The 21,120-nt window shown below is 35.8% G+C and overlaps 1 protein-coding gene and 1 pseudogene across 1 annotated transcript; both read left to right on the top strand.

The window, feature by feature from the left end:
* The first annotated feature begins 5,919 nt into the window (after positions 1-5,919).
* Positions 5,920-6,872, top strand: LOC116155231 (olfactory receptor 4A15-like; annotated as a pseudogene).
* A 12,015-nt stretch (positions 6,873-18,887) lies between these two features.
* Positions 18,888-19,868, top strand: LOC105094798 (olfactory receptor 4C3D-like). The gene is given in 2 exon segments (XM_010986894.3): positions 18,888-19,366; positions 19,369-19,868. Coding segments are annotated over 2 exon segments (924 nt in total). The 5' UTR covers positions 18,888-18,942.
* Positions 19,869-21,120: the final 1,252 nt, after the last annotated feature.

Genomic DNA, 21,120 nt, shown 5'->3' with positions numbered 1-21,120 from the left:
GTTTATTTAGGGTTATTTTGAATCTTGTGTATTCTCAGCGTCTTGGTTATGCTGCATGTGTGAGTTATGTGTGATTTTATGTGCCTGTTCTATTGTATTGTATGTTGTATTAGACTATGTGTACAGAGATTCAGATTTAAGGACCTGCCATAGCTATGTTAAAGACCTCTGGATTTAGTTTCTATGTTTTCCTTCTTATATTAATTTATAGTTGTCTCTTTCAAATTATAAGTCTTTATTATCTATTTTTTTGCATTTCTTTTTAAGAGAGATTCTTTTCTCTTGGACAGAAGTTCTGAGTTGGTATTTTGTATGTGGATGTTATCTGAGTTAAATTGAAACATTTAGTAAATCACTTAGGGATAATCTCACCAAGTACGTCTGCCATACACAGAGACATTCTTTTTAATTCACTCCAGGACCACCTTGGATTTGAGGCTTTCACTGAGTAACTGAAAATAAGGGATTCTTGTTCAAGTAAGCTTATGTCTTTGCTATTAATAAGTGACTCATTCTTTGGTATTAGAATGCTATTTTTCCACTTAATTCCCCTAATGTGATTGGCAGAAGACTCTGAAAATATACAATGCATTGGAAGGATCTTATGGAAGATCTCAGTTCTCTAGAGCATGATTCCTTGGTGAGTTTAATATTGAATGAGCAGCCTTGGAGACAAACTGTTTTGACAACTCTGAAGTAATTTATTGTTCATTGTTGATTAAGTGCCCAGCCATATCTTCACTTACCTGGGGGAAGATTTCTCCTTAGGTATTAATGTCACTGTCAAGATGTAAGAGATACAAGCCATTACCTTAGTGGATGAGAACCATATTAAAATAGTCATATAAATGCTTTTGAAAAACCCAAAATAAAGCTCATTTAAAACATTTATCCAGCTTTCTGTATTATTGACTAAAACTATTTTCAAAGCTTTGTTCAATTAATTTGGTCGTTAAATATCATAATAAAGTTTTAAATTTGATCTGGAAATATATTTTCAGTGACAGCTTTCAAATTCAATGACTTATCATCCATATCAATTGCATATTCCTGAAGCCAACTCTGAATAATTCTATAATCTAAACTGCAAAATATTTATCAAAGTCAAAGAACATGGTCATGGTCAAGAGATTTATACTTATGTGACAAAATGATTAAGTGTATCCTGATCTCTCTGCAGCCACACCAGGGTTGATGTGGTGGAAATTCTGACTTATCTTCATAGAACAAAACCTTCATCTTCAAGGACCAAAGACAGAAGTGGGGAAGTCTGTATGTGGAACAAGGGAACAAACAGGAAATAGAAAACCCAGGTAACATGTTTACAAAAACTCTTTCCTGTTATAAGAATAGGGAAAATAGGCTTACTTGAAATTAATGATGTATGTTTCTTAAGAAGCAGGTTTTATCATATGACTTCAAACATTTTATACCAGAAGCTCCAGGAATAATATAATGCATGCATTTTCACCATTTTATAAAATATTATTGGAATAAGTACAATGACAATAATTTTCTCCAATGTTCTATATGAGAATTCTTTACATGCACACTGCGCTATGCATTTCAGAAAGCACAAAGCAAAATACAACATAATCTGCCATTTATATAGTCTTCACAATAACTTTTTTTTAGATTTCATTATACAGTTTAGAGACTTCAACAACTATTTTATATTTTAATATATTTAAAATAATGGAAACAATATAGCTCTTTATAAATTGTTACCTGTGTGTGGTATCTTTAAATGTTCTGGTTCTCTGTAGAGATTTTATTTATTAATGATTTTTAATGTGGTAAACTATACATAGCACATTATTGTGTACCCATCACCTCTCTCCATCTCCAGAACTTTACCATCATCTAAAACTGAAACTCTGAACCCATTAAACAGTAACTGTACATCTCCTCATCCACCAGTCCTGAGTAACCACTGTTGTACTTTCTGTCTCTTAGAACATGACTCTTCTAGGTACCTCAGAAAAGGGAGATCATAAAATATTTGTCTTTTGTGTCTGGCTTACTGCACTTATCATAATCTCTTCAAGGTTCATCCATGTTGTAGCATATCTCAGAATTTCCTTCCTATTTAAGGCTGACTAATATTCCACAGTCTGTATCTACCACAACTTGTTTATACATTCATTAGTTGTTGGGCATTTGGGTTGTTTCCACCTTTTGGCTATTGTGAATAATTCTGCTGTGAACATTGCTATAAAAATATCTGTTAGAGTCTCTACTTCCTAGTCTTTTGTGTATAAACTCTCAATAACATTGTTAAATTGTAAACTAATAGCCTCATCACAAAGGGAAACTCAAAACTTACAATGTGAAAACTTGAGTTCAGAGACATTTAGTTACTTTTTAGATTCATTGACCTATACTTATGCCTTACTGGAAAGTGAATTTTAGTATCTGTGGAAACAGAATTCATGAATTTTGTTAGATATGAGATTTACAGACTCAAATAAAATGCCAATATCTATTTCTGTCTGTGGGTTTATGACATGGTTATTTTCTCATTTTTAGGGCCTTAAAAATACTGTAAATTAAACAGAACACATCACATTATGCACTCAGTTGGCTTCTTAATTTATGGAAAGAAGATCCCTCAGGTTAAGTTTAGTTTTAATGATACATTTCAAAGAAAAGAATGTGATTTGGAGAAAGACAGACAGGGCAATTTCCACATATTAATGTAAATGTTGAAAAGAGGACAGTTTCCAGAATTGTGCATGGTAATGATATAGTCAATCCATCAATTACTCAGGGAATGATCCTTTGGATAACTAGACAAAAGAGTGGATATGGGGGAAAACTTCCATAGAAGTAATTGTAGAGATGGGACGCTTAAGTTACGTGGGGAAACAAAGAGTAGTAAGTCATCTTTTAATTTATTTAACATTTATTATTTGTCCGATAATTTTTGGAGAGTTTTATTTGTGTTATCTTACTGAACCCTTTTTTTTAAGTCTCATTATACAGATGATGTTGAGCACTTTATCCGGCTCTCACAGGTAGTGAGTACGGATTCTGATGCTCAAATTCCAAGCCATATTTTAGAGGCCAAGTTCTCATAAAGCACACTGCAGTCATCCAGGGCCACCTCGGCAAAATTATAAAACCAAACAAAACCAAACCGACAAAGACTATGTATGAGACAGGCAGTGCACTGTCTCTGATAATTGTTATTCTCTATTTGTCCCCAAAGTCTCTTCAGCCATATTCAGGGTTTAGAAATAGCATCTTTTTCCTTTATTATGAAGAAATTGATTTGGAAAACATGGAAAAATTTTTTAAAAATTTCCTTTTTAAAAAATATGATGAGCTGGTTAGGTGTTTATTAGGACCTCAAAATTTTTGCTGCATCATTTTTTAGCCACTGATCAATCATTAAGAAAAAGCTATTGGTTCCATGGGAAATAACTATATAGACAGTTAAATAGAAACATGTTTAGGCATGAATTGTGGTCATATGTTTCAAATGGATCTAGACTGAAACAACACTTCAAGGTCTATAATTTTCAATGCCCTTCTAATTGAAAGTTTTTTTCCCAGTATTTTATATCTTACATACCATTTGTTTCCCATCTTATGTTGCTGAATTTGGCACAATGTAAATCTACTTAGTTTACCTTATTTTATTTATCATGGTGGGAAAATTATCATAGAATTAGATTTTTGAGCATTCTTCAAAGATTTTATTTGTTCCCATTGAATATGTTAAGAAATTTGAAGAATCTCACAAATATTTGAGACAGGTCTATTTATTCTTAATAATGTATAATATTGATAAAGTATAGAAATTTTTCTTACTCTAAGTCAAATTAATAGTTTTGAACAGTTTAGAATAGTAATCATGTTCATAAGAACATTTTAATAGCCAAATATTTATCGATCACTTAAACTGCATAAGGCACACTCATGGATTATAGAGATACAATTATTGGTAAGGTATGGTTATTGTCCCAATAGACCCTACAGGTGACAGTGGAAAAGCAGTTAGAAACTATGTGTTGTAAGTGCTCAATAGGTCAAGGAGTTAGACTCTCCTATTAGAAGTTACCTCTTGAATCCTCAGACAACTCTATGAAGTGTATTTATTTTCCATTACAAATGTGGATGTAGCATCCTCATTGTGAGTGGGGACACTGAATTATGTATTATGCAATGAAATGCCAGAGTTCAGAAGATGGAATTCCTTTAGGCAGCTGGTTTTGTCTACTCATACATCTGAAAGTTCAGGGTTTGATTTTCTCATTTTCCTTTACTCTGGAAGTCTAAAGATTCTGAGAGGCAAGTCCTGGTGCTGATGCTGAGTTAACAATCCAGTCCACCTCCAGACTGACAGCTCAGGAAATTCAAAATCCCTCTACTTCTAACTAACTCATTCAATGCCTCTAAACCAAACCACGTACAAATTTCAAAGCATATTTTATTCAGCTGACAGTCTTTGACATTTTCTATCTGCCTTTTTTCGTCATCTCTTATTTTCTCTCCTCTATACTTTTATTCCCCCGCTGATGTCTGAGTACACATTGGTTCATGAGAGGCACAAAGAATAGAAAAACCCCCTGCCCTTCACAAACGACAGTCTATAAATGTAGACACTGAAATGGAGCACATTTAAGATATTTCTGCCAAAATGAAATTATCCACATTACATGTAAAAATTGGCCCAGGATCATATCAGAAAGGCCCAACAGAGGATTGATTATCCTCAAGTGAGAATGAGTGTCCTAAATTCCACACAGACTCAGATAACCAAGAACTTACAATATGAACAAAATAATCTAATTTACTCATTACTCTAATAATCAAATAACCTTTAATGCACACTTCTTTACCCTGATTAATATAAAGAGAGTCTACCAGTAGAAGTGTTAGAATGCAATTTAAGATAAAGATTTCTATGAAAAGAATTCAGAAACACATCTGGGAAGGTAATCACCTTTTCAATAAGAATGAATTGGGACGTGATTTTCCCAAGATGACTGAGCCAAATCAAATAATATATTTCTAGATTTTGGTATAGAATTCTTTCTCCTACAGCACAATTCTGCCTCAGCTTTTATTTGGCATTCTTAATTAAGCTATACTTAGCAACAATTGATTCTAAACAATTTTGGAAAGTAGGAAAAATGTCAGTGTAGTATCAATCACTTTGGTTTATATTGTCCATTTTTTCCCTAGTAACATTGTAATAAGTGTCATTTTAGTTTGTGTGTGTGTGTGGGTGCATTTTCAAGCAAAACATTACTTTCATTGTACTTTATTGGTTGGGAAGAATTTTATACATTATCTCTGTTCAGTTGTTCTCTGATGAGTTTTGAAGTTCAGTTTATTTAAACAGAGTTTAATAAGCATTTAATGAATACTCATGGTGTGCCTGGATCTTTCACACTGTGGGTGACTGAATTATTGATTTTTGGAGCTCACAGTAATTTAGAGAGATAGTTATCTAAATGTAAGCCTATGGTTTTATGTTCCATGACTAAGTATTGCTTTATGTAAATATATAAATCAAGTTATTAGAGATGAGATTGTTTTCATGGTGGACCTCAGAAGCCAAAATGTGTTCAGGAAAAGTAGAAATGGTATGTTAAGTCAAAACAGCCATCTTTGTGAGAGAGATTCTGGAAAAAGCAGCTTTCTTATTGTGTGGTAGATCATCTCTCACGTATGCCTCCCAGTTAGAATACGGACATCTCGTCGCTGTAGTTGAAGCAAGGAATTTGTGATATTGGATAGAGTGCTTATGGGAGGAGATTCCAAACTCTCATTGTGTGAGCCCTCATGGAGCAAACACTGTGCAGTAAGACATCACAGTTTTTGACAGAAAGTTTGCAATCCTCTCCAAGTCATTATTGGCCCTTTTGTTTGCAGACTCTGACACCTGATCAACACCTTCAGATCACCATGGAAAACAGGAACAATGTGACTGAGTTTGTCCTGCTGGGGCTCACACAGAACCCTGAGATGCAAAAAGTTCTATTTGTCCCCTTCTTACTCATCTAACTCGTGACCATAGCAGGCAACCTGCTTATCATGGTGACCATCGTGGCCAGCCGGTTCCTGGGTTCCCCCATGTACTTTTTTCTGGCTTATTAATCATTTATAGATACTGTCTATTCTACTGCTATTGCTCCCAGAATGATCATTGACTTGCTTCATGAGAAAAAGACTGTTTCCTTCCAGGCTTATATGACTCAAGTTTTTATAGATCATCTGTTCACTGGTGTTGAAGTCATTCTTCTAGTGGTGATGGCCTATGACCGATACATAGCCATCTGTAAGCCTCTTCATTATTTGGTCATCATGAGTCGGCAGGTATGTGTTCTCATGCTGCTGGTGGCCTGGATGGAGGCTTTCTGCACTCACTGGTTCAATTTCTCTTCATTCATCAGCTCCCCTTCTGTGGCCCCAATGTCATTGACAACCTCCTGTGTGACATGTACCCCTTATTGAAACTTGCTTGCACCAATACCCACCTCATCGGACTCTCCATGATAGCTAATGGAGGGGCAATCTGCACTGTTGTCTTCTTCATTCTCTTAGTTTCCTACGGGGTCATATTACACTCCCTTAAGGTGCATGGTGTGGGAGGAAATCACAAAGCCTTCTACACCTGTGCATCACACATGACAGTGGTCATTTTATTCTTTGTTCCCTGTATCTTTCCGTATGCAAGGCCTAATGTCAACTTTCCCATTGACAAATCCATGATGGTAGTTGTAACTTTAATAGCTCCCATGTTGAACCCCTTAATCTACACCCTAAGAAATGCAGAAATGAAAAATGCCATGAAGAAACTTCGGAGTAAAAATCTGACCTTAGGTGGAAAAGGGCTGTATCCCTCATGTAGGACATGATATTTACAGAATCATGCAATACTTTAAACTATACGTGATTGCATTTAAAACATCATTTCCTTTGGGTTATTTAGCCTATTTTTCTGAAATAGCTATACAAATTAATCTTTTTGTAAGTGGAATATTTCATAGTTCTTAAGACCAAGAGAATTGTATAGGTTTAATTTCTTATATACACATTCATAGTGTATTAAGATTCTTTACTGACAACAATTTTTTGGTTTTATTTCAAGTTCTTGTTTGTGGTGTATGGTACCATCCTGGTATAGAGAAACAAGACCTAATAGAACTTGTTCCCTTTTAGTCTGAGAGAGTGAAATTTGAAATTAAAAATTTAGATTGTTTTAAAAATGTTAATCTAACAATAAAAATAAATTTCTCAGTCAAATTAATTAATTTAAAATTTCACAGCACATGTTCATAGCAGAGGATAAATCCACAAGACATGAACTTTGTGAAATTTATGCTGTAATGGTAGAGTGTGGTTGATTTTCTTTGGTGATCAAGTTTTTGTCTAAGAATTAAATTTTTCAGCCCCTTGCTGTGCATCTAGCTCAGGTGGCCTCCCCAGTAGTTGAATATATATTTAAGTCATTCAAATCACCTATATCTTCAGAGTCTGCCTTCATTAAATTAAACTATCTGGGTTTAGAGTTTTTTGTTTAATGCAATAAATATTTACCATTAGGGATACAGATTATTTTGATTTACATAATGAATGTCTTTCTGATTCTCCATAAACTATGTGTTCTTGACTTAAGTGATGAATCAAAGTATCTTCTCTGTTTACAATACCTCTATGGTGGTTTTGGGGATCAAATACTGTATTACAAAGAGCATTTTTAAGGCTCTGGCATTACAAGCTTCCCATCAAAATGCAACCCACAACTTAGACACTTGGGTCCAAAATATGCCTTCATTTTTTTCTCAATTTATAACTGAAATCACTCAGTGTGCTTAGCAATAATAATGCCTCCATATGTTTGAGATGTATTGAATTGATGCCAATAATAAAGTTTTATTTATTCTACAGTGAAGGAAATAAAAAGCACTCTAGGTCTTTTAATTAGAAAGAAATCTAATACTTCAAAAACTGTCAGATTTAAAGGAGCTGGCAGCTGGATCTGAAGATGCTCATTAGAGGGAGCATGGCTGGTATCAAGGATTCACCACCTGTGCTGTATGTAGGGATGAGGAAGCTGGACTCAGGGTAAAATATCTCTGCATGCACTTCTCAAATTCCTTCCCTGTTCTGAGTATAAAAATAATTTTCTTTAAATATTTTAAAGTCTTTTTTTTTTATATTTACATCTTTCAACCACATAGTATATACATTTTTAGGTATGGTATGAGATGGGTGTATATGTTACTTTCTTCTAAGGATAAATAGCTTTCCCCAGTACATTTATTGAGTAACAATTTTGTTTCCAATTAGCCTACAATGCCACTACTTGTTTCATATATAAAGATCTATGTATCTATTATTCTATTTCTTAGCTTTCTATTTTGTTCATTTAGTGTATTTACCATGAGCCAGTACTACAACATCTAAATTACAGCAGTGTTACAGATACCATTGCCATATAAAAAAATCACCTCAAAATTTAGTGATTTAAAACATCAACATTCACTTTATTTCAGATAGTTTCAGTGGGTCAGGAATTTGATCAGTTCATTTGGGATTTCAAGGCTTAGCTACTCTGATAAGTTTGCGGTTAGAAACTGGCTGAGGCAGAATTCATCTAAAAAGTTTCTTCACTCATACCTGTCATGCAGGCTGGAAAGCCTTGAGCAGCAGGGACTGGAATAGCTGGTACTCTTTGAGATAGTAAGAGTGAGGTTCTAATCCAATGGAACTGGCGTTCTGATAAGAAATGAAAAGTACACTAGAGCTTGCTCTCTGATGTTTGCTTAGAGGAAAGGCCATGTTGTTGCAGAAAAATTGGCCCCCACCCCTGATGAACCTAACTGAAACTCAAAGATGTGGTCTTGATGCAGGAAAGATGGATGTGGGGCATGAGGAGGGCCATGTCCCAGGCTTTGGTTGAGCCCCTGGGATGTGCCCCACCAAGTGTGGGTCATTGGCTTTGCACAGGAAAGAATTCAAGAGTGAGCCACAGTTGAGTAAAGGTAGATTTATTCAGAGAGATACACTGAAAAGCAAGAGAAAGGCCACAAGGTGTGGGTGTTGGGTGCTCAAATTAAAAGTAGGTACACATTCCATAGACCGAGTGTGGGCTGTCTCCGAACAGAGAGAGAGAGGGGAGAGAGGTGGTGGTCGTGAGGCACCATGTTGCCAGTTTTTATGGGCTCAGTGGCTTCATATGCTAATAAGGGGAAGGAGCAGTCTAACTAGTCTGGGGAAGGGGCTGGGGTTCCCAGGAAGTTGGCCATTTCCCACTCTGTGACCTTTTGTGGTAGCCTTGGGACTTTCATGGCACCTGTGGGCATGTTACTCACCATGTTAATATGTTACAGTGAGCATATAATGAAGCTCAAGGTCTGCTAGAAGTCAAACCACCCACCATCTTGAGCCTCAGGGCCTACTGGGGGTTGAATCTTTCACCATTTTGATGTTAATTGCTGTAGCATTCCTTGAATGGCTGTGCCCTGCCCCCTTCCCGTCTCAGTCTTGGAGCTTAGAAAAAAAGAGACAGCTTTATTTCTTTGCCAGGCAAAGGGAGTTCACAGCAGGCTAGTGCCTTCAAAACTGTGAACCCATCTTGGGGATGGGGCAGGGTGATTATACAGCCATAGCTTAAACAATAAAGCATTGATAACAATCAACAGAATTATCTTCTTCTCATAAGAATCGGAGTGGCATCATGGTGTCTCCAGGTGACCAATTCTATAGAGTCTAGTGGTTGTCACTCTTTCCATCTCTTTATTTTATAAGCACCCAAGGTGTGGTCTTCTTAGTAATTCAGGCTATTTTGTAAGGTTACAGTCCCGTGACCTTCTCCGGTGAATGACTCAGAGACCAAGCATGATTGTTACTTTTGATTACTGGAATAAAGTAGAAACTGTAAAATTAATAGCTTTACTTTGACAACGGGCCTTGAGCTGTGAGTAGCAACCAGTCAGTCCGGTTAGTTGACCGTGTTAAGGGCAAGTATAAGAATAAGCAATCTGTTAGCCTAAGTGCAGCCATTTTATTAATTCTCCTCCAATGTGAGGTAGGGGACAGAGACGGTGCCATCTTCAAACTGTGAAGAAAGTTCTCACCATAAACCAACCCTGCAGGTACCTTGATCTTGGATGTCCAGGTTCCACAACAGTAAGAAAATAAATGTCTGTTGTTTAAGATACCCAATTTGAAGTATTTTATTGTGAAAACCCAAGCCAACTAACATGATGATGATGATGGTGATCAAATATAATCTAGAGTTGGTGAACAGTGGTCTGAATTGTGTCAACAGATTTAATTTGGAAAAATCATGGCTCCTCATCCAATCACCAGGTGTGGATAATTTCTAAACCAGAATTTTTTTTTTTTAATGAAGGCTACTTCAGGTAATTTTGAATGAGAACTCTGTGATAGCACCACAAATAGGTGATGTGGATCTTCAACCTAATCTTTCTCTGAGGGAGCAGAGGCCATTTACTGGGGTAATTGTGCTCTGGGCAAACAGAAATACTCAAATCTTTCTGGAGATTACTTGAGGCAGATTCTAAGCTAACACTCACTCCTGGGTGGCAGAATGCCACTGTGGTCCACTGGTCAGAAAGCCAACTGATGTCTGTTGATTTGAAACACACAGATTACCAGATTTTTTTTTTCCAAAAAAATGGGCTTGTTTGGCATCAGCAAGAATTGCAATTTGAGACCTGTAACCATGTTGAACCACGGGCAACTCCCTCCATGGCAAGGAAAGGAGAATGCTTTCATAAAGGGGTAAAGGGATTTGGGAGGGCTATTGTAACTAAAGGGCCCATGACTTTTCATTGGCTGAGCCCTTGTCGGGAAAGAAGAGTCTTTCTTCTTTTGTTGGTTTCTGCTATGTTGCAGAACAGAAGAGTTCCCCCTCATGGTCTCCCAACTCTATGTAATTGAATTTCTATTTATTAACTGCTTTACAAGGTGAGAATATTGGCCCAAAGCTCTCTCAACAGGCCAGTTCTGCATATCTAGTGGACTATGGGTATTCTACAGAAGGCATAAATTTCCATATTGGGTCCCTGATGCATGAGTAAATTTATTTCAATATAAAGGACTGGGTAGAAGTATTTGGAACTAATCTCCCTTTCCAAATAGTAAAGAAAAAGCAGCACCATATTCTTATGCTGACAAAGAGATTTGATATATACAGGAAATAACATCTTATCATGTTCCAACATAATTTATTTGTTTGGTTTAAGGATAAAATGGAGAGACATACTAAATTGATATGGAAAATTGGAGCTTAAAAAAAATTCTGTTCTTTTTTAAAGAAAAATCTCATTTAAAAATATCTTTTCTTTGTGTGATTTTCCTTTATATGAGAAAATCCTATAGGATAGAATCAAAGATGTATTTGTTTATGACCTCTCAACATCTTCATTTCCCCAGGCACATCTCGCTTGGGAAACAATGAGGCTTACTGAAGTAATTACAGAGACCAATTAGGCAAATGCAACAATGCCTTTTGTTTGAATTACTCTGTAACAAGTAAGAATATCAGCTATTCCATGTAGAGAAAAGATAAAACAGGTTGGAATTTAGGAAACCTGAATTTTATTTTTAACCTGTCAGCATCAGAATGTGAAATTTTAGATATGTTCCTTTCCTTCCCTGGGTCTCAGGTTTTTTACTGCAAAATAAAAATAATGAATTAGATACTCCCTTATAACCCTTTCAATTCTCAATGCCTATGATTTTATTACATGTTTGTTTATTTGTAGATCAAATTCTGACCTCCATGTACTCAAATTCTTAGAGAGTTCATTTATAATATAGTATGAAATCCAGGAATATTATTCTGATTATGGTGAACCATATCCAACACTTTCCAGAGATTTCAGCTCTTAAATTAGACAGCTAACAGCTAGGAACTAAAACAGCAGAAACAGGCTTTTATTTCTACTACTTACTGGTTACACCAGCCTAGACAGGTGAAATAAATTTTTCTGACCCTTTGCTTTCATATCTATGAATTTGGAATAATATATTCATCTCCTAGGGTTACCTTCAGATTAAATATGAAAGAAAAGTCAAGAAGTGCTTGTCACATGATTTTTATAATTTTCGTTTTAATTTTGAAAATTATTGAAGTATAGTCAGTTTACAATATTGCATCAGTTTTCTGTGCACAGCATAATGTTTCAGACGTACATATACAAACACATATTCTTTTTCATTATAGGTTACTATAAGATATTGAATGTATTTCCATGAACTATGCAGTATAGACTTGTTTTTTACATATTTTATATATAATAGTTAGTATCTACAAATCTTGAACTCCCAATACCCCTTACCACCCCCTGTCACCCTGGTAACCCTAAGTTTGTTTTTCATGTCTGTGAGTCTGTTTCTGTTTTGTAAATAAGTCCATTTGTGTCTTTTTTTTAAGATTCCACATATAAGTGATATCATACAGTATTTTTCTTTCTCTTTCAGTCTTACTTCACTTAGAAAGATGATCTCCTGGTCCATCCATTTCACTGCAAATGGTATTTTTTATGGCTAAATAGTATTTCATTATATAAATATATCATAATTTCTTTATCCAGTCATCTGTTGATGGACACTTAGATTGTTGCCATGTCTTGGCTATTGTAAATAGTGCTACTATGAACATTGGGGTGCATGTATCTTTTCAAATTAGAGTTTCCTCCAGATATATGCTTAGGAGTGGGATTGTTAGATCATATGGTTGTCTATTTTTAGTTTTATAGGAATCTCCATACTGTTTTCCATAATGGCTGCATCAAACTACATTCCCACCAACAGTGTAGGAGTGTTCCCTGTTCTCTACATCCACTCCATATTCACATAATACTTCTTTAAATAGCAAATTTAGGGAACATTAGAAATGAACAAAGTTAAATGTTATTAACTGACTTAACAAAGTAAATAAAATAACTGTGCAATTCTTAATTCTCCTGAGAGAGGAGATGAGAAATTCTCAGAGGAAGAAGATGTCATCTTTCAAATTCCCAAGTGTATTTTGAAACCATATTTCAATGCCTCACCAAATTAAGATCAGAAATAGTCTTCTGAAAGCCTTTGTTGAAGGATAAATGTTTAAAAAAAATCTGGCTAATTATTTGGTAAGTTTTTATGTGGGAGGTAATGTGGGGCCAAGATCAAGATAAAGACTGGAGGTCAGACTGTCTTGAATTATATCTTCAGGTTTGCTCCTTATTAACTGTATGTCCTGGGATACAAGGGTTAACTTCTCCTTGTCTCAATTTCTTATTTTTCCAATCATATGTAACAGAAATAACACAGCATTTTATTAGAACCTCTCTTGTTTTACAGTAACTGAAAACTTTCCTTTTCTAATTATTGAATTGTATAACGTGCCTGTGTATATAAGCAGTTGTTACTAAGCTGTGTGGCTTGTTGGTATCAAGGATGATGTGGAATATATTACAGAAAGAAGATACTTGCCAATGCTCTCTTGGCACACACCTGACATACCTAATATTTAAAAATATATTGGATTTCTTATTCTGTTTGGTAAAAGTTGTCAGTGATTATAAAAATTAATTTTACTGTATTAAGACTGATGTGAAAAATTTAAAGTGTAATCAAATTGTCACAACAGCATTATAAAATGAAAATTTGGTGTTCTTATTTTACAAAAAAATAAAGGAAGATCAGAAAAGTTAAATTACTAGATCATAGAACATGAAAAGCCAGCTTTGAGCCCAAATACCCTTACTCCACATCCTGTGGTCTTTTAATTTTGGGAGGGCTAGTATTTGATTATGTTTTGGTATATAAAAATATTTTTGATTATATACCATAGGAAGTAACACTATATTATATTAGCAAAAATTATTAGTAGCAATTAAATGCAGATGTTTTTCAAAAGCAGACAGTAAAATATATTTGTAAAATAATTTTACTGTTAGAAAGTTGGCTTTACATTTGTTTCTTTGAATCTAAAATCATTGTTGAAAACTGCTTTAGGAGAATGTTTATGATAGATATGAAAAGACAGGAATATTTAATCCACAGTTGATCAAAAAAGTACTTCTCAGATACCTTACCTAAGTTATTAGACTCTATTGTGAATTAGTTTGTCTCTTTTCAAAAATGAAGTTTGCTACCAAAACATGCGTGTGTGTATATGCCACAGAGATGTGTTTATAGTTTTCTCTCTTGACAAAAAGATCCAGCCTTCCACTTCACGGATACCATATGTTTTACTGAAAAAATCAATGGACTCTTTGATGTAACAATATTTAGCAAGTATATTATGAATAAAAACGTGATGGATCGTAGGAGCACTAGCTTCAGGATCAGCAGACGCTAGTTTTATTTCACACTAAGCCGTTATCTTCTCCCATAATCTGGAACAGCTTCCCCTATTTCTAGAAGTAGTTAACTTAGGTAAATTGGAAGGTGTTTCCAAGTTCTGTGATCTGCCCAAGCCACTATATTTATTGCCATAAGTGTTGTCATATTTGCTTCTACTTCAATTAGAAGTAAATTTGGAAGAGTTATGACACCACAGTCTACTTCCCAAAGCTTTTCTCTTTGTGGTGAACAATCTTGCAGTTGTCCTTTTGGGTACAGTTGTCTCTGGATTGGACTAAGACAACATGAGCTCTGCTCTTAAGTGCTTTCTTATTTTTGAGAACATGTTTTTTTCTACCTAGTGAAATGCATTAAGCTGCTGTCAGAATACTTTGCCAGGTATTTATTTGGTTTTTGTGAAATTATTCCCTGAACCTATCAAACCATACCTCACCTAGTTTCTGGTCAACTGTGATAAGATCTTTATATAATTTCTTCTGCTTTTTTTCTGAATTACCCTTCATGTTTGAGAACCTGTGACTCTCCAGGGTTTTAAATGACTCTGGCCTTGGATTTGTATTCTGTATATGGACTTTCCTGGTATAGCTCCAGCAACTCCTCTTTTGAAAAGATTTTCCTGGACAGTCCTCATTGATTTACACCTAACTCTGCTCTCCTTCCATGTCATGCTTCTCTAGGGCTTGGAGAGCTAGACTAGGCAATGGTTGGGGTTCTAAAGCAATCTCTCTGCCCCAAACTGTAGATATTTAAGTAGAGGCTGCAAGGCCACTTAATCGGCCACTGTGAATGGATGTCAAGCTTTTATGAGGTTGGGAATGATGACTCTGTCTGTACATGCCAATTCTCTGATCTGATTCTAGTTTTCATTACAGAATTAAAAGACAGGTTCAAGTTGAAAACCATTTTCACACTGACACTTCCACAAAATCCATACTCCTTATAGTTCTTTAGGTAGTTTCACATCCTCATTCAGTCTTTGGCATCCATCATCACACATAGTATTACAGTATTATACTATTAAAGTGTCTAGTCAAACTAGGTTAAGTCATGTGGTTTCAGTTTTCTTAAACTCTTTTCCTACATGACACATCCTGCTGGCAGTGACCACATCCTCTAGATCCAATCCAGAGTTATGCACAATTTATTTTTCTTCTTATTAAAGAAAGCATATTTTAACATGTTGAGTGAGTGTAGTTCTATACAGGAATATTCCTGAGTTGATTTGAATTGGTTAAATTTATTTACTAAATAATGTCAAATATTCAAATTTATTTATTTTAGTAGATAATTGCAATAAGTCTTACAGTTGGTGGCAGCTTAACAACATCAGGACACTTTCAATGTAAAGCAATCATTTAAAGATAAGAATCCTGGCCCAGGGTTTACTGGTCTGGTTTCTTATTTCCTCTTGCCAAATGGTGTTTTTATTCAATGTCTTATATTTTCTTGTTATAAATTGTGAATATTATTGCCCATTTTTCATTTTCCATAGGTCTACTGTTAGATTAAATGACAAAATTGCATTTTACCATCTCCAAATATAATTGAAAAATTGAATTATTTTCATTATCATGTTAATCTAATTCCAGCATTAACACAAAATATGACCACTTTAAAAACCTGCTGTAAACTATACCAGGTCCAAAGTGCCATAATTATAATAGGGTTCATAATTACCACTTGTACATCTGAAAACAATATTTAAAAATTATGATTAGAATGAATGGTAGATCAACGAAAATGAAATACTACCCTGAAAAATTTTAAAGTCAGATAGTTACCTACCTAAATGATTAGTTTATACAATAGTCAATATTTGGACTCCATATTATGCTCATTTGTTATCAAATACCTAAATTCAGAAGTGGTCAAACTGATGATGTTTTTCTCTTGTCATAGCGTTTGCCTTCCTGCAGGTTTAAGGAGGAGTTCAAAAACAACATGAGTGCTCTAAGAGTTCTCCTCTGAAATTCAGTTATATGCAATAATTAGGTTGTTCGCAAGATCTACTAATGGTGGTGAAGTACCCCTGAGTCCAATTAGTCACAGATAAAAACTTCACAGAATTGGGCTATAAACAGGAAATGTGGTAGCACTTTGAAGTTTCAAGAAAAATGCCTTATCCAAAGGTACTGCTTATAAATCAGCAAAGACACTTATTATAGCTGAGCAAGGTGGCATTTTTAATCTTACGACTTTACTTCTTTCTTGGAGAACTAGCAGCTGCCTGGGGCCCTGGCCATAGAGCTATGTCAGACAACTTCATAGGTAAGGTTTATTTTTTTCCCCAGGATATCATATAATCACAGACTTTCAAGATTAAATGGATCTTACAAATTATATGATCACCCCTCATCCTCACCAATCTATGACTTCAATCCCTCTTTAGCATGAAAACATCAAGACAGACTCAACTACAATAACATTAATTTAGAAATAAAATATTTTTTTCTCAGTGAGAGATATTTAAGTTATGATAATAATATAATTAGAATTAAATTAGTTAGAATTATTACATAATTCAAATTCACATCCCAAATTTTCCTTAGTTAAGAAAACAATGTAAGAATTTTCCTATGATATGGCACAACCTTTTTAAACACCTCTGGTAAAAAATGCACATGAATCAAGGAGATGCACTATATTTTAGTCATCCATCTCTCCAATATTGAACATTCCATGTAGTTTCTAAATTTTTCACAGCTCTTAAAAATAGTGTTGATCACATCTATAAATAATGACATTTCTCTTCCAAAAAATATTTTCCTTTAGGGTTTATTCCTAGAAAGAATACTGTGGAGCCAAAGGAAAAGGAAAAAGTAATTTCCATTTCTTCCTAGGTATTTCTAAATCACTTTTATTAATTATGTCTAATGCTTACTCTATGTGCACTCTTCTTGTTTCCTCTCTGTTGAGGGCTCCCACCTCACAACAAGGGGATGTACTGCAGCTGCTGCACTCTGTTTCCTCATATGTGTAAAGTTTTTGTTTTGGATAATTAAAAAAATAAAGCTTTAAACATGTATCATTCAAAGGAAAAGACATTTTTGGTCGAATACATTTCATTATGTTCATGTTTTCCCTCTTCTTTGGGAAATTTTTGTCCCCAAATTTCCTCATTGTATTAGTAATGCTGTGTCTTGTAACCAGGAATGATGGATGATGGATGCTGTGGGAAGAAGGGAGAAGGAGGCACGAGAACACCTGTAGCAGAAACATAAAGGGGTGGGAAGGTCACTCACATCATGGAGGGATGAGTTGCTGCTGTCTGGTAATGAAATTTCAGGCATCACAGGCATTTAAGAGCAATACTTTTCACGACTGTGTGAACAAACATACATTAATATATGTCCAGGGAATATGTGTTGAATGAGTGAACTTGTAGTAGGTATTTACAGTAAGTAATAGATTTTACATGTGTCTGTGTTGTGCGTGTTTATACACATATATGTATATTATCTATCTCTCTGTTGTATCTAGCAGACTCTTTCATTTTTTATTATTTTTAGAATTTTGAAAATTGGGATTCCCTTTGTGTGACAGATCCTTGTGTACTGAACACCTATGCAAGAGTTTGTTTTTTTCCCCAAGTCTACAAAGTCTGTAAATTCACTCAATATGTCAATATTAAATTGTGTGTGGAACAGAATTTTGAAGAATAAGAATTATCGATTAAAAAACACTATAATTATCTTGAGAGTAAAATGATCCCTTAACTTACTCTTAACTAGAGGTGATTCATATTTTCATATTTACCCTACAAATGTGTTAGAAACTATTAAACTGGAATACAGCTTCTTTTCAGATTTTTATTTATGTTTCTCATAGAGAAGCAGATAAACAATGATAAACAGAGCAGGGGGACAAACACACTTTAATTCCTGGTAGGTCTGTGGTCTGGGAAGCAGTTGCGTTCTTACCCACGGAGAATGGCGATTCTCTAAGCATTTACTAATCACCTAATAGGTTTCAGAAACTGCAGGCATTGGGCCAGGCAGTGCGGCAAGCTCAGTGACAAGGCTCACATGAATAGCATCTGTATTATAGGAGGTACCAGGGAGGGCATGTGAACAACAACATATACATTTTCCTAAATGGTCTGCTTATGGTAGATTATCATCGCCATTGTCTTTCTTTCCAGTTAGAGCTGAGGGTTCAAATGTAAATTCTCATGGAAGATGGAATACATCTTACCTGTGTGCAGCACCTCTCAGCTCACAAGACCCATCTGAGATTTACAGTTTGTAACCTCACAGACACAGAGGAAGGCTCGGAATCATGGGACACAGAGCTGATGTACCAGAGTCACATGGAGTTGGAACCAGAATGAGAATCCAGATCTCACGAGGACAGCCTACGGTTTTCTGAGTAAATTTCCCATCAACTGTTTGTTTGAAGAGATGGAAACATCATGGAGGAAGTAAGAGAGAACTGAATCAAGCACTGAGGCAGGAGTGTTAAGGACACTCTCCACAGGTACAGTGGCTGCTCTAGTTTTTATACCAAGAAATTCAGACCATGATCTTTTCATGATTAATGAATATCTTTCCTTTTTCCTGTTCTAGGTAGTTCAGGCCCCAGGAAGATGTTATTTGCTGAATGGACCTCCTCACGCCTCCCAACAATGTGACTGAATTTGTTCTCTTGGGACTCATGCAGGATCCACACTTGCAGAAAGTACTCTTCATTGTCTTCCTGTTTACTTTCCTATTTACCCTACTGGCCAATCTGCTCATTGTCATTACCATCTCCCTCAGCCCCACACTTTCAATGCCCATGTACTACTTTCTCAGTTATTTGTCTGTCTTAGATGTATCACTCACCTCCGTCACCACCCCCAAAATGCTCATTGACATGCTGCAGCAGAGGAAAACCATCTCCAGGGGTGGCTGCATGACTCAGCTCTTTTTGGAACACTTTCTGGGAGGCTCAGAGGCCATCATACTGGTTGTCATGGCCTATGACCGCTACGTGGCCATCTGTAAGCCTCTGCACTACGCAACCATCATGCGACAGGGGCTCTGCCGCTCCTGGTGGTGGTGGCCTGGCTTGGGGGAATCCTACATGCCACTGTGCAGATGGTTTTTGCATTTGACTTGACCTTCTGTGGTCCCAATGTCATTGACCACTTCATGTGTGACTTCTTCTCACTGTTGAAACTTGCCTGCAGCGACACCTACAGGCTTGGAGTGGTGGTGGAAGCCAACAGTGGGGCCATGTGCTTACTCATTTTTTTCATGCTACTCATCTCCTACATAGTCATCCTGAGCTCCCTGAAGTCCCATGGCTCTGCGGGCCCTCACAAGGCCCTCTCTACATGTGGCTCACTCTTTACAGTAGTGGTGCTCTATTTTGTCCCTTCTATCTTCACCTACATGCGTCCTGTGGGCACGTACCCTGTAGACAAGTTGGTGAGTGTGTTCTATTCAGTCCTCACTCCCATGTTAAATCCTATCATTTACACAGTGAGAAACACTGAGGTGAAAAATGCCATGAGGAGTTTGTTGAAGAGGAGAGTAACTTAGGCTGTTCATGATGCCAAAGAAGTAATGATTTACATAGGAAGGATTATACCTGTTGAAATTTGTGCAAAAGAAAAATTAAGGAAGTTTGCAGATCACTGAGAAAAAAGGCCTAGGAACTAGCATTGGTTGACTACTTAGTAATGGGTAGGCATTTATTCTGATAACTTGTACTTTACCAAGGCTTCAATATCCATGTCATAGCTTCTTAATAGCCCATGGAGAGAACAATCATCAACCCTTAGTAATGATTGTAGTGTATGATTTTTTTCTCCAGAATCTTCCTGTTACTTTACCAAATTCTTAGTATGTGTTACTTGGATGAAATTGGCTTTTCCATAGGCCCTTCACCTAAGAACTCTTGTTTTTGCTTAGCCTTTGGCAAAGCCAATAAGGGATAAAAATTCTTAGACAGACACACAGGGAAGGGACAGTTGCTTGAAGGAATCACAGCTGAAATTTTATCCCTTCTCTATGAATTTACAAAACCAATAAGAGAGACATCCATAAAAAGAGGAAAGAATAATTCAAAATCCATCTCAAATTCTTTTTCTGGCACAAAATAAGCCCGAAATTTTGAAGTTACTCTTTTTTTTAATTGAAGTATAGTTAGCTTACAGTGGTTCAGTTTCTGGTGTCGAGTATAATGTTTCAGTCATACATATCCATAAATGTAATTGTTTTCATACTCTTTCTTAACTATCCTTATGGCTCACAATTTGTCATGAATATAAAGAATTTTTTTCAGTGTAAATACTTGTGAAGCCATTTGGAAGAAGAAGGGTAAACTTTTTTTTCATCCAATTTCAACAAAAAATGCATACAGTTAGGTTCCAAAGCTATTGCTCTGTGGGTCTGATGCACATTTTTACACTAAATGAACACCTGATTATATATCAGTCATATCCACCTCAGTTGTTTCATCCACATACTAAGCCTGTCATTCCATGATTAATATGACCATTTTACACTGAAGCAAGTTGAAGCCAGAGAGGTTTCAGTAACTTACTTGCCTTTACTAGTTTACTTACACACGCTTACCCCATATAGTGTGTCAGGGACTATTACGATGAAATGCACCTTCTTTTCAAAAGTTTCAGCTACAAACTTGCAATCCAGGTCTTAAAAACTCAGTCTTACTTTCTTTCAAGTGAAACACAATTGTCTGTGGTATATTTAGGTCTACAGATAAGAAAATTGTATGCAATAAAATAAAAATATAGTACTCTGCTGGCATCAGTCTATTTCATTCATC

The sequence above is a fragment of the Camelus dromedarius genome, chromosome 12 (assembly GCF_036321535.1).
Source record: "Camelus dromedarius isolate mCamDro1 chromosome 12, mCamDro1.pat, whole genome shotgun sequence".
NCBI lineage: Eukaryota > Metazoa > Chordata > Mammalia > Artiodactyla > Camelidae > Camelus > Camelus dromedarius.
The sequence above is the reverse complement of the archived record's forward strand: the minus strand, read 5'-3'. Positions and strand labels throughout refer to the sequence as shown.